At 38.5% G+C, this 15,653-nt stretch overlaps 1 protein-coding gene across 1 annotated transcript; it reads right to left on the reverse strand.

The window, feature by feature from the left end:
• Window positions 1–1,936: 1,936 nt before the first annotated feature.
• RAB4A (RAB4A, member RAS oncogene family) lies at window positions 1,937–9,229 on the reverse strand (the record flags this gene model as incomplete). The annotated part of the gene is made up of 6 exons (XM_008940035.1): window positions 1,937–2,052; window positions 4,275–4,370; window positions 5,330–5,484; window positions 6,405–6,467; window positions 7,799–7,913; window positions 9,122–9,229. Coding segments are annotated over 6 exons (653 nt in total), but the record flags the coding sequence as incomplete, so codon positions are not given.
• Window positions 9,230–15,653: the final 6,424 nt, after the last annotated feature.

A 15,653-nucleotide genomic window follows, 5' to 3' on the forward strand; every position in this document is an offset into this window, starting at 1 on the left:
GGCCAGAACTGCATACAGTGCACTCACATCAAGTTCAAAAGTAGAGCTCCAGCAAGACAAAGTTCCTAATTTTGAAGTCTCATTTCAAAATTCAAGTTTTCAATTGTACTTCACGAATGTTTAAGAAAAAGGAATCAGTATTTTCAATTTCATACACTTGGGATACTTTACATCCATCTATTTAGGTTCAGTTTGTACCTCACCAGGTAACAGATCATATTTTCACTGCTGATTGCTCTGTGATAAGAGGCTGGGAGAACTCCTACTGTGATAATTCTCTGTAAGTCCATGCTCCTGCCCTAGAATTACAACACATAGAAGATATACAGTTCTGTTCACATATACATTCCACCTTCATGATGCCAGTGCTACACAAAACATCAGGACCAAGAAAAAAAATCAAGTTAGTCAACAGCATTTGAAAAACCTGAAAGTGCTTTTCTCAACTGCTGAAGTTTACGAACTGTGATAAAATACAGTATGTCAATAAAAAAATTACTTTTCCAACTTGACATAAGTATGGGTCCTAACCATATGTTGAGAATCAGTCACATCAACAGCTTGTCAGAATGCAGCAAACCATATAGGAAAAATAAAACAACCACCCCTCACCAACAGGACCAGTGGTTTTATAATTCAGGTCATAAATATAACCTATTGTGCAACAAACAAACATGACAAAGCCTACCTCAGTTAAGTTTGTTTATATGATAAAAAAATATAATATTAAACTGCTTGTAGTGCAACATTCTATCAGCATACATAAGTATACCATGCTTTGTAATTTTACTGTTACATTATTTACAGTATATAGCAATGCTTTAAACTAGAGGTGAAAGAACAAGAACAGGTACTGGAAAATGTCTGCATACAGGTATGTTTGACCCTTAATATTGTCCACCAAATTATCGAGTTTGCTTTGCAGACTTTTGTGTCATGTGAACACTGCTGCCCCACACCACACCTTTCTGTCAGCAGTGGACTGCTCTGTTTGGAGACAGTGGAAAGATGCTTCTAAGAACTGCATAGCCTTTAAGCTTTACTGTTTCTTCAAGCACCATTGGCAAGAACAGCTGTAAAATACAAAAGAACTCCATCAATTACCTATATCTGATCAATCTGAAAACTCAGCTCATGAAATAATATCAATAAATATTCACTCCTGTTGGGCAATACCAAAGCTGAACTAAATTAATGCCTTTTCCAGCAGTCTCTCAGTTAAGGATAACATCTTATAGAAGGAAAATGAGGAAAGCAGTTCAAGAATTCTTATCCACTATTTAAAATTCTGAGCTTTAATTGGGAGCTAAGCTCACAGAATACAGAACGAAAAGAGAACATAGAATTTGTGCTGCCTTATGTAACATTTTGTAAAGCTTCCGCTGCTGTGCACTGCTCAAAGTGATGAAAACCAAAAAACCAACGGTAAAAATGATGCAGTAACTATGAAAGTTTCAGTCTTTACACTTTATGTTTTCAGAAGAACTATATAATAGGTTTGGACAAGATACCACACCATACATCTTATGAATTCTCATTTCTAGTAATTGTCTGTTATACAACCGAAATTATTCGCCTTCTCTACAGTATATTAGGTGTGTATTAGGGCTATAATGCTTTCCAGGAATACAGAATTTTGAGATGTTTTCCACAGCATTACTCAGAGTAAGCAAAGATCTAGAAATACTTCAGTAAGAGCACTGGTGTTGCTTTACTCAGAAGATGGTAGAAGAAAAATCAAAGTACAGACAAATAATCCATTCTGCTGTGCAGTAGAACACTAGGTTGTATGTTACTTCACAGACAGACTGTGAAAAAGCCAAGCACTTGATACAACACATTTATGAAATATGGTAATTTACCCAACACCCCAAGACTTTTGCAACCTTACCTTCTGTATCTGTAGTAAGTATTTGGGATTTTGTGTTTTGTTTCTTTAACACCCACATTCTTGAGCACTTTGTGCTTGTGCTCTCCGTGGTGATCTCAGCTGTCTCAAGGCAGCGTCTCCATACTGAATACCTGAGCCCATTCTTTCTGGATCCAGTTCTCCTGATGAGAAGCAAAATGGTCAGAAGATGGACCATGTGCATATAATACAATCCAATCTAACTGACAATGTTAGACAAAAAATGCCCAATGATATTCTGCTGTAGATATGGAGAACTCCATTGCAATCCTGTTTACTTTTAGGCAATTCACAATCTGTGTCCTTTTCTCCTGTAATTTCAACTGTGTGCCCTTAAATAATAATGTTTTCTGTAAAAACTGTTAAAACCAACCTGCTTTCAGAGACAAATATGCAAAGAAAGTAGTAAATAGCAAATCAAACAAAAACAGAGATCAATCTGACACTAGATTCCATAAAGCACTGCCCCTAGAGAACATTATCTCAACCCTGCCTACTTCTGGTATCCATTTCTGCCTACTCCGTATCCTGTGCCTTCAGAAATGTTCTTTTGGCTGTATGGTAGACTGGCCAAAATTAGAAACATTTAGTCTGAAAAAAAACCAAACCAACAACCCAACCAAAGAATCCCTCTGAATAATTCAGATCACTTATTCAGGTTCATTGCACACATGTGATCCCTTTGTAGGTCAGCAGATGACACCCTGTTGAGGGGATCAGTTGATAGCTCGAGGGTAGGACTACCATTCATGAAAGACCTTGGCCAAGCTAGAGGAAGAGGCCAGCAAGAACCTCATGAATGTCAGCAACTACACAGGCCAAGCTCTGCACCTGCGATGGAACAAACCCAAGCAGTGGTACAGGCTGGGGACTGACGAGATAGAGAACAGCAGTTGTGTAGCTCTGGGACACACTGCCCAAGGGGCTGGGGAATCTCCATTCCTGGAGCACCTCAAAATGTACCTTGACAAGCCCCAGGTAACTTGCTCTAACTTTGAACCTGAACAGGAGGCTGGACTAGAGATCTGCATAGCTTCTTCTCAGAAGAATCAGAAGAATCGGTTCTCCCACGATTCAGGGCACGTGTGCAGTCACAAAGAAAACGAGCAGCTCACAGAAAACAGAACTTACTTCTGTTGTTGTAATGCCTCTTTATATCAGTAGAGAAACTAGTTATACTTTGCTTTTGCATTTTTGTTTGTTTCAGAGTAAAGGTGTTGTTTGGCATCAATTTGATGCAGTAGTCAGGGAATTCCTATGAAAATACCACATTCTTTTCACCTAAAAATCTGCGTTTAGCTTTCAAAATATGCAATTACATCCTGAGGCAGACTTTTCAACATGGCCAACACTTAAAATTTTGAAGATATCAAACAGCTAAAAGACCTGGGAAGACCTGATTGCCACTTTTCAGTACTTAAAGGGGGCCTATAAGAAAGAAGAGGACAGTCTTTTTAGCAAGGCCTGTTGCAACAGGACAAGGGATGATGGTTTTAAACTAAAAGAAGGTAGATTTAGATTAGATATAAGGAATAAATTTTTTACAGTGAGGGTGGTGAAACACTGGCCCAGGTTGCCCAGAGAGGTGGCAAAAGCCCAATCCCTGGAAACATTCCAGGTCATGTCAGATGAGGCTCTGAGCAACCTGATCTAGTTGAAAATGTCCCTGCTTACTGTAGGGGGATTGGACTAGATGACCTTTAAAGGTCCCTTCCAACCCAAAACGTTCTACGATTCTGTAAGAGAGGAAAATCAGAATGCAAATAAGCTGTAATGACATCTAACGCTTATGAGTCTGCCTCTTATAGAAACCTGCTCACCTTTGCACTGAGAAGTTTCTGGTATATTTCTAGATCTGCAAAAGTAAAAATGGCCAACAGGCAAGAAGGTCACTTCAAAGGAGCACTGTTGCTAGGAAACACCCCTAAAATATTCAGAATTGCTGTACCAATTCTCTTGACTGTATTCCCTGTTACACATGAGAAGCAGAATTGAGAGTTATGTCTGCTGTGATACTAAGTTTTTATTTGGCATTGCTAAAACTGTCTAATGTCATGCTTGATGTTTGTAGCGAGACAACCCACAGAATGCACCACCCACACTTAGAACTGACTGCTAAGGTAAACACTGTGTAAAAACATCCATAATTTACACCACCACTCCTTTTAGATATACAGATCTGACCTAGATGTCCATTCCTATTAAAACATATGGGAAGCAGCTCTAAACCAAACAGGTTATTCTACTACAATGAAATTTTGATTCTCTGGGTTAATTCTATTGAAGAACTTTGAATGGTGGTATTTCCACATGTACTTTTAGTTTTCAGGGAAAAAAAAATAGAAGAATATAAATCTCAACTTACCTGATTCAATTTTATTGAGTATTTTTCTTGCACACTGTACAAAAGCCTCTTCAACATTTTCCCCCGTTAGTGCACTTGTTTCCAAGAACATCAGCTCTGCATTTGACACCAGAAAAACAATCTCAAAACAAGTCTGGGATATCCGATACAGTAATTAAAAGCATGAAAGCTAGGAACAATTAAAATTTCTTGAATGAAAACTATTGTCAAATAGTAAGGCCCAGAAAAATTAGCTTTTGATGGCAAAAACAAAATCAAACCCAAAATAAAAAAAAACAACAAAGAACCCAACAAAAAAAACCTTCCTTTGAAATTTAGTCACTAACTCTAGAAATCTGGCATCCAAAGATGATAGCCTGGGCTGTGTGTGCAAAACAGTGGATGAAACCAAAGAACTTCATATAGATTTCCATTAATAGAAAGTTACATGCAAAAGGACAGCCAGGAGGCACAGTTGATAAAAAATACTGTTCATAATTGGTTCATAAAAGCCAAGATTTTACTGATGGCAGAACTGCAACACACAAGGCTAAACTGAGACTGGATTTGGCTGCCACAGAATTGTGTCTTCAGGATGGAAATTCCAAATACCACTGACCAGGTAACAGTCACCTGGATCCATGCCAAGCACTGAACTCAGTTATGAGTAAAACTCATCCCTTTTAATGGCGGCACGCTCCATCCAACCTCGTCTATGATCTGTAGAATCTGTAAGATGCTGAAAACTTGGAAATGGAGCTCTTCATTTTCTTCTCAGCTCTTTGGAAGCAAGGCAATACCTGAAGTTGTATTAACATTCCCTAGGAAATATATCCCCACACAGAAGGTGCCCTGTAAGCCACAGCTGCAGCTGGAAGAATCCCTGGTAATGAGACTTAAGCAGTACACGCAGTTTTCACTGCAGGCACTGTCCTCTCTCCGTGCCTCATGCTCTGGTGGAGCTCTCTTTTTCTGTAGATATTTGACAAGGTAGAGTGGGCAAAGTACTTCTTAACTGCTCGTAAATTAAGTATTAAGCATCTGTGAATGCTACATGAAGATTCTGTACTACTCACCATTTTCTTGTGCGAACCGGGATGCTTCTAAAAAAGTAACTTCCCGATCTGCATCCAGATCCTTTTTGTTTCCACACAGTATTATGACAATATTTTGACTTGCTAGCATTCTTGCGTCCGTCAACCAATTAGTAAGCGCGTTGTAGGTTTCCCGGCTAGGTAGGAAACGACACCCTTTATTCAGAACAGCTCCCTGAGCTCAAACTCAGAAGGCAAATCTGCACTTGTGGCAAACAATGAATTGCTGCTAGGCAGGCAAGTCACCTACACATCTGTGTCAGCTATGAACTGGGCAGAGTACCACGTTCCTTCATGAAACTACCTCAAAGCTTCCATGTTTTTAAAAAGCAAAATTAAATTAAGCACTATATGTAAGTACACACAATTATAAGATATCCTGTTAATGTGAAAAGTTTGAATTTTAAGCACTAATCTAGTTTCTAATCTAGTTTCAGCTTTTTGTGCATGAAATTTTGCAGGTAAACAAATGAGTTATTGTTAACAGGGAATTTAACTGTTACTCAGGTTCATACAGGTGGGATTGTAAAACACTTGAGTGGAATTGCATGCCTGAACTCTCTCATCTGTGTCAAGACCAGTGTTGCAGACAGTTACCCTGCACACATCATTAGCCATTGCAGTGGTGGCCAGAGATAAAGTCTTCAGAGATAAAGTCTTCAAGCAGTTAGGACTGACAAATTAGTCCAACTGACCTTAAGCACAAACCACAGATTCCAAGGACTGCTCAGAGGAGAACGTCCAGTCACAAGACCAAATTCAACAGATCTAGTGAATCATCATCACCCAACACTAAATCCACCATGATCAGAGCAGCCACTGGCAGGCCAATTCCCACGTATTTCTCTAACTCTTTGAGACGGTTTACATTTATGACATTGACAATATCTCATGTAAGCAAGTTCCAAAATTTCAAACTGCACTGAAACTTAAGTACTTTTCATACTTATTTTCCTCCTGCCAGCTCTCAGTTAGAGGATTAGGTACTTGGGGAGGAATCATTATGACTTAATTGTATCTAGCATTCTAGAAGCAAGAGAGTTGTTAGCTTCCTTACCTGGTTATGTCATAGACAAGCAAAGCACCTGCAGCTCCTCTGTAGTAACTCCTTGTTACAGATCTGAAACAGAATTCCAGACGTACATTTCTGTAATACCTTCACTTTACAAATCTGGGTTAATATAATGCAATCTATATTATGAAAAATAATTCTCTTTTATGTATTTAAAATAAAATATGCTTTTAGACAACATTAAGAGCTGTGCAGCAGCAGACTATTTACAGCTAGACCTCTGATGAAGCACCTTCACTACCTATCACTGTAGAGGGAATCACAAAGTTCATTATGACCCATGTGCTGCTGGAGTGACACACATCACCACACTACATGGCCTGATACAGAACTGGTTGCTGATGGTGGTATCTGTGGTATGAAAACAGCACAATTAACTTATGCTTGAACACTTGGCAGTGAGGAGAGAACGGGCAAAGCAGCTGTAACTGAACTCTACAAGTACAGAGCCTCCAAGCTCCTCAGATTCCCAGGACATCTGGCCAACAAACTGAAGAGATCTCATTAATGGAGACCACTTAGCACTGCCCAGCTTTACCTAGTCACAGACATATTCAAAGAACTTCTCCAACAGAGAACATTTACCTGGACTCCTGCCCATTACACAGAAGTCTACCATCACACTCACCTTTGCTAACCACCATCCCTTCCACCAAACCAAAGACCTCACACACAGACCCCACCCCCTAAAATATAAAAAACTGATGTCCTCTTTCACAGTGAATGTACTCAACAATATATTCAATCTTTACTGAGTTTGATCTATGCCTCAGATGTATGACTGAGTTAAAATACAGGATTAAAAGTACAGTGGTGATTCTGAGGTGACAAATACATTGCTTTTTCTTTTAGAAACTTAAGAGATCTCAGTCTTTCTAGAAAAATACTTGGCCAAGTGAACTAAACAGCTGATTCTCCCCCCCCACCTCCCAGTAAAACAATATTATCATATGAAATTGTTCTCATGCAGATTTTGGACAGCCCACAACTTCCTAGCATTTACTTATTCCAACCAATAGAGGGTCTTCTGAACACAGAGTTAAACACACACGTTAATTAAAAAACTGTTCTGGGTTTGGCTGGTGAACAAATTTTTAGCCACATATTCTACTCATATATCTTAAGCTACAACAGAAACAAACCAGTGAAAGAAATGGCAGAACCTCAGATCCTGCAAGGCAGTGTTGACTTACTGAAATTAGTGGATCTATGTTGCCATCTCCAAGCTGGAAGATCTGGCCTAGTTAATAATACGAAAGCAGACAAACAGTTCCACTGAGCAAGAAACTATGCCTGGTTATAAGCAGGTATAAATACTACCTAATACCTACAGCAACAACTTAGTAACAAACACTTAATAAAATGATTAAAAAGGATACCTGAATCTCTCTTGTCCTGCTGTATCCCAGATCTGCAATTTTACATATTTGCCACCAACATTTATGATCTTCGAGCCAAATTCCACTCCTATAGTATGATTTGAATCATCTTTGACTACAAAAAAGAAACAAAATCAGGCTTATGTAGAGAATATTTAGAGTGAATATTTGTTTTTTATGTAACTCAATTTAGGTATAATCAAAGCTCCTCAGTGCTCAACTTACAAACTACTTCCTGAACCATCAAATTCAGTGCCTCTCAAATCTACAGCCACCATGCAGAAATAAGCATTCTCAGAATTTTTGAACACGTTAATCAATGTAAAATTGCTACTAGAAAAGCCAACCTTAAATGAATCCCAGTTTACATTAATAAACGGCAAGATAACTTTTGTACACTTTTTTTCCCAACTGTGTTTTCTAGTACTTTGATGCAACTTAAAATTAAAATTCATAGAAAAGCAGAACACAAAAAGACAGTCTTGCCCATGAATAAGCAAGAGCAGCTACTTCTTCAAAGCACAAAGTTAAGATACTCTTTCCATGTATAGTGTTGATATCAGCAATATACAACAGCCCTTGTTCACTTCTAGTGAATCAAGGTCACAGTTCAAGCTCAATCACAGAATCGTGCCACATTCGTTAGTGAATACACATTACTTCCCCAGAGCTATTCCTCAAGACATAAGCTGAATTACCATTTGGTTGAGAAAGGTAACAGTCACCTTAGATTTAAAGAGGTTTCTAATGTGTATTATTTTTGTTTAATCATGATGTGAAATGCACTACCCGACAGGAAATTTTCTTTTATATCATGTTTATCTCTAGATAACATTTACGATGGAGTCTCTGCCAGTATTCATCATAGAACACAGTCCTTATCAAAGAACACAGAGTGTCTTATTTAGAAAAAGACTACAGGCTTTTTCAATCTACTCAATCTACTCAAGCAATTCAATGTAAATTTCATCTGCTCAGTATTTTTTCATAAAAGACCCAAGTCTCTACTATAAATCTAGAGAAGCTTACAGCTGCAAGATGCAATTCTCACAAAAAGTGAGCTTGTCTTCATGAACACCCTGTTAACATTTATTAGAGAGTAACAGAGAATACTGCTTAATATCAGGCTTTTGATAAGAGGCCAACAGTGAGCAATAAAGATTTACAGCATGGTCCTGAACATAGTTCTCAGTCAAAATCCTCATCTATATAAACAAGTGAACTGCAGGAACTTCCACACAAAGAATAGATAGTCACGTAGGCAAAGCCTTCGTCTGCGGCACAAAGCAATGGAGAACTCTTACTGTGCTCACACATACTTACATTTCTTTTCAATAAATTGGTGTAGTAAACAGGATTTTCCAGTTCCAGCGTTGCCTATGACCAAGAACTTAAACAGGAAATCTGAAGATTGAAAGACAAAAAAAATTACTAAATTTTAGTATGCTCTCACATTTTAGTCACAAGGTCAAGTACACAAGGCAGCTATTCTCTAGTAGCTGTTAATTCAAAGAGAAATGAATAGATGACAAAATTTAGCAAAATAACAATAAATCTGAAGAATAAGCCAGTGTATTCAATAGCAATGTTACAAAGTAGGGGCTAAGACTGCTATTTGTTTATGGAGATATGAGAATGGTAAGGAAACATGGAAAAGGCTGAACCTGAATTCAGTTAAAATAAGCTTAATTACAGGCATATGGTTGGCTTGTATTCCAGCAATCTTCCTTGTTTTACCACTCCCAAACATAGACACTGATAAACTTCCCCTAATATATAGCCATCAAAGCAACCTTTACAGTTTCTGCAAGATTCACTATTTATTTTTCTACCAGCAGCAGCATTTTGTTTGTTTTTACAGTCATCTTTACAATTTCATTGCACAGTTCCTTTTATAAACGTAGCAGGTCTCCTGAAGACACCGAGTAATCACACAATGAAGACAATTAAGTTTGCAACACCAACAAAAATAAAAACTTAATATTATTTAATTAACAGTGTTCAGAGCTGTCAAACGGTTTACACAGGTATCAACCCAGGGGATGGGTTGATAAAACAAAAAAAAAAACAGACTATGCTAAGTACATCTGAGAACTGATACATCATCAGAATCTCATTTGAGTCTTTTTTGAGCTTTACAGATTGAATTTAACACGCACACAAACCTATGTGCTCATTTCATTGCATGGGGGAATTTGTTGTGGTACTTAATAAACCACTCCCTAGCAATGGTAGAAGTAACAAGCAAGTTTCTCATATGGTAAGAAAATTCCCATAATTGAAAAAGCAAGGGCTATGAGTCTTGGGAATGTCCATTATCCTTTGTCTTCACCTCTCTCCCAAATTCGATTAATATTTAAAATCAGATGGCATTTTACTAAGGATTTTTTCTTTTTTACGTTTTACCTTTGCATGATTTTTCTTGTTTCAAATGCTGCAACAGGCTTAGTTTAGATTCTGTATTCTAACCTTCTCAGAAAGGGACTGCCATTTCTAGCTCACAAATATGACCATTTACACACTCAAGACATTTTGTTCCAAACTCCTCTCATTCTTCACGCCCCCACCCAGCTGCTCATGCTTTCTGGATGGAAAAAAAATAGTTACAAAAAGGATTTTCTTGAGGTTGTGAAAATTCTGTGTGTTATACCCTGTAAAGAAGGGCCCTTCATCTCAACTGCAAAACACAATGAAGCTGAAAATGCTTCATTCTACCAAATCTTCACTGCTAGTATGAACCACAGATATCCTACATGGCCCCAAAGTGTGAGGTTAAGAAAAAATTAATCTCGGAAAGAAAGCCAAGTCTCTCTTTTTATGGACCAAATATCACTAGTTAGCTGCCTTGTGTACCTTTTTGTATATTTAAACTACTGTGGGGGTGTGTGTGATCTCTCTGGTTTTACCACTTTCAGAGAGTTCCTCAAAATGCGAGATGTTCTGAGACAGTCGCAATTAAAAGAACTTGTTTCTGGTCTCTCCAATTTTAACAAAAAAAAATCATCAAAACAACGAAACCAACAACAACCAACAGTCTGAAATGCTGTTAAAACTGGTATTCCCACATATTAGGTGAATACGTTGTTTCTCAGATTTTCATATTAAAAACAAATCCAAAATTCAAGTGTACCTTCCTTTTTTCCATGGAAGACTCATATTATTGACAGTAGTATAACAGCTACTGTCAAACTAAGCCAGGAAAAGAATAAAACCAAACCTCTATTCCTACAGCAATTTGCTCTGTGATGGTAAGCCCTGGTGGTGAAATGTGGCTCGCAAAGCCATACTTGTGCAGCCCACAAAGCCACACTGAACAGCAAAATTCAACGTGCTGCTCTGTTCTGCCAGACAGGCTGCAGGCCAGTGAGGAACTGAGACAATGGCATCGTGGTCAGAAATTTATCTGGAATAGCTTCAGACAGCAGAGTATTTTTCCTGAGGTGTTTTAAATTGAAGTGGTTTATATTTTGCTCTGAAAATGAGAGTGATATTTGGGGATTTTATATTAATGTCTTTAAATTGATAACATATTCTAGCAGCACTTTACAACAGACTCCCAATTCCTACCGAGATTCTATTGTGCCAGACAACTTTAAAAGGGAATCTTTACTACAAATAAATCACTTACATGCTGATTCAATACCTGCTTATTTAACAGACAAAAAATATATTTCCACCAAACAGCAAACAGGTTTTCTGAAGTGCAACTTGAAACTGCACTAACAATTCACTTGTTTACAGTATGAAAGAGAAATGTGTTTTTTTCTACCATAGAATAGAAATCTCTAAATCTTGTAATAAAAAAAAGATCAAAACCTTTCTGCACTAAAGAAGGCAGCAATGTTTCCAAACACATGTGGACTCGTAAACAACACTAGGGAGTTACATTCACAACTGTAACAGTGCTTCTATCAGTAATGTAAATTTAATGTAAATTGTTCAAAATAGCAAAAGGCTTTTAGACTTATGTTAACAGTTTATCCACAAGCACTGGGTAGCACATTTCAGGAAATACTGAATACTATGCACACTTAATCAACTGCTAGGAAGGACAAGAAAAGGGATTTGCCAATACCAAAAGTCATAAATATTGATACTGAACAAGTTTTTAAGTTCACAGCCTAGCATATTAACGAGTAAAGTAAGAACAGAAAGAACATATTCCATTTTGTTATTCTGGAACTTCTTTCTTGTAATGCCACTCTGTATCACAACAGGAACCACATCAATTACATTTTCACAACTTTTATTATTGCTTGGTTTAGGACATGAAATATTTTCTCTTTGAACTATACAGATGTATCTAAAAAATCAGCACAGAAACTTAATGAGATAGGGCAGACAGCTCCTTTTAGCCCAGCTGTAACATCACTGTGTACTCACATTTTGCAAAAACTTTTATAAATTCATTTTTTGTAATTTCACAAATGCAACTCACTTTCTAGTGTTTGCACTACTGCTTAATTGCTCTAGTTTTTTTATTTTTGGAGTCCTTTTCCCACTCTTCCCAGAGGAGTTGTCACCTCCCTCTCCCTGACCCCTCTGTATTAACAAAGCAGCTCTGAGCTCCAACATTCCAGATAGCTGCCAAGGCTGTCACCCTAGAGAAGTTTTTCTTTTGAATTCTGTTGTTCCTCCTTCATGGGAAAGCTGAAAAGCACCATCGTTCAGATATTACAAATGCTTGCTACCATGCTGGCCACTGAAAAGGTCTAGAAAAGTTAAAGTACTTTGCCTGTAAATAAGGTCGTCATTATACAGAGAGCATTTAGGATGAAAAACTGAACTCTGTGCCAAGAGGAAAAAAAGGTTACAAAACATACACTAGAAAAAGCATAAAGAGATGAAAGATAGCAAAGCATGGCTGTTTAAGGAAATAAGGCAATACAAAGAATCAGCTCACCACCCTCTGTGAGCTATATGTATCACCTGATCCCAAACTGGGTAGGGGGTACAGGAAACAAATCTTGTTTTCCAGCACAGGTGAAAAGGGGTAAAACTGTGGCTCCACCCCAAAGATGCTAAAGTACATGTTTGGAAGTTGTGGGGCTGGAAGGAGAGGGAGCTGAGCGGAAAGGAGAAGGGAGACAACTGGGGGCTTTGACTCTAGTACCAGCAAAACCAGATGGTTGATGTGAAAACCACCCCCAGACACCCAGCCTCCTCTGAATGAAGTTTGCTCCACTAGAAGGAATAATTGAACAGCTTCTGAGCTATTGTAGCTTAGCCTTTAAAATGTCAGGAAAATTAAGCTGTTTCTTATATGCTTGCTAATACAGAAAGGGGGAAAATAAAAAAGACCAAATCATATCCTCAGTTCTGTTTTGCAGAAATCTGCATAAAGAAAGTGTGTTCCAAAGCATTTCTATTGGCATATGCTACCTCCAAATGACAGAAAAGAGGAGCTGTTCTCCCTGCTTACTTGTTTCTCCGGCAATAAGAATTAACAAGATAAACAGGTAGAACAGATAAACTTGGTTCTATCCCAGTCTGCATAATAAATGCTTGAAAGAGGGAAGATCTACTTTAGTGCCAAGACTGAGAGGCTACAGACCTTGGTTTGAAAACAAGGAAGTGACAAGAATCACAGTAAAGGGACAGAAATAGTTGGGAAAACTGGGTGAAGAGAAAAGCTTCGAAGCAGCCAGAATTTGACACAGAGAAAAGAACTTGGGGAGGGAAAGAAAATGCTAACAGGAAAACACATGTAAATTAACTGAGGTAGATAATGAAGTATAGGAGGAAGAAAGGAGAGACCACAGGAAAGTATCTTTATTTCTCATGGATTGAGAAAAATATTTGACCCACCCATCCCTTTTCAAAGGGAAGAAAATTTGAAACCTCACAGAAAAAATTAAAGTCATATAAAATTCAGACAGGAAAATGATATTGGGAAAAACCAAACAAACCACCAACTGCTTTCCTGAGTCTATCTGTACGGGATGAAAAGCTTGAGGTTACATGATTAGAATTGGTCATAATCCAGGTGATAAGAATTAAAATCCAACTCCTGAATAAGTATCTCCAAGGGCAGAATCTACAGAGATTCCAGCACTGAGATTCTGAGATACAGTGACCACTGACCTCAGCCACCAGTGAGAAACTGCCCCAATACTTCTATTATTCTTGGTGATCACTGTGACATCTGATCTAAAACAAAGCACTCTTTGTTAGGACAGTGAGCACATTAAATCCCAGAGAGTTCATCAAGAACAGAAGATTCATGATTTTATCACATCATACTGCTTTCTTTGAACTGTCAGTTGGTCTGCTATGTATGTAAACACTGCAAAATTAGATACTGATTACTGTTATGGTCAGAGATGATATAGCCGTTGTTAAATTTTATAACTTAGTTTTTGTTCTTCTATCTACTCTAAACCTTGACACTCTCAAGTATTCTAGCTCAGAATTTTTGTAGCTTGTGTAAGACTAGAGCAAACACTGAAACTCAAAAAGATAAATAAACCAAACAAGAATCAATCAAACAAAATTAACAACCCACAACTGCAAAGGTTTATTTTAAGGGCTTGTTTTCTAGGACACCAAACCAATCAGAAAGTACCAACGGCTACAGTGGGCTTACAATCACTATTTTACATCACTAGAATAATGCAAAAAAATGTTGAAACATAGTTGTTTAAGATCTGATTAGCTTGCTTACTATTACAGCATCAAAAGAGGAGCACTGCTGAAATTCTGTCATCTCTGATTGGCTACCTACTTAAAGATCACCAATTCCACTATAAGCACAGCCAAAGTGATTCCAGTTCTTGATCACAAGAGTTCAGAACATGAAGAATTAGTTCAGACTTAAATCTGGACCTATAAAGCTCATCTGCCTGATTTCTACATATAAGTTTTATATACTTCAAGAAAGTATGGAGGAAAGAAGCAGGATCTTTATATCCTAACACTTGCACTTCAAGGGTTGCCCCACCACTCTTGCCTCATTTTGCTCCTTAGTTCTGGGGCATTTGCTGTACACCAAAGCACTGACCAGTGGGACATGAAATCTTAAGCACTGATGACAGGGGTACTGAAAATAAACTGACTTACACAGCAAAAACAATCAGGTCAGTTTGCTTGCTAGTAAAAACTCCTGATGGCCACGCCAGTCTCCGTCACAGTTAGCAGAGTTGCTGTGGCCAAATTTGCTTCAATTATCCAAACTATTCCTTATTTTCAAGGCCACTCTAAAAAGCAAGAGGACGCAAGTCCAGCTCCAAAGTCTGAACAGCTACAGATTATGTTTCAACAGGCAAAGCCAGAAAATGCCAAGTGAAAGGGTTTATCACAGTATTCATTTCTGTTCTTGCTCTCCAACAAACCCATCACATGGACTCTGGAGAGGTTTACATGCAGATGGCATTTTTATACTTCAAAGTACGTTATGGAACGGGGTGAAAACCCAAGCTGACTCAAGCAAAGAGAGCTGTTTCAAGCGAAGTTACAAAGAGGAGAAATTACTATTATTCAGTTGCTTCCCATCTTCTCCATCTAGTCAGCACTACTGTCTCTGCTCACTCTTCCAACTCCTCGCTTCTCCCTGAAGCTCCCCTGTAAGGCTCTGACAGTTCCCTCACTACACTCTGACTTAGTCCTCCTGATGTTCTGCCCGTAGGAGCCCGACACGCACGCCAGCACGGGGAAGTACGAACAGAGCCACCGACCGACCTCCCCTGACTCGCTCTCACAACCAGCTCCTTTAACACCACAGGAGCAGAGTCCTGCCGTCACCCTCAGGACACCACCACCCCCCGCTAACGGATCGTGCGGCTTTCCCAGAGGACACGCACTGCGATATTCCCCCGAACCCGAGCTCTCCCCGCCCGGACTCCGCACCACGACAGCC

The sequence above is a fragment of the Merops nubicus genome, unplaced genomic scaffold, assembly GCF_000691845.1.
Source record: "Merops nubicus isolate BGI_N331 unplaced genomic scaffold, ASM69184v1 scaffold13755, whole genome shotgun sequence".
In the NCBI taxonomy this organism is placed as follows: Eukaryota; Metazoa; Chordata; class Aves; order Coraciiformes; family Meropidae; genus Merops; species Merops nubicus.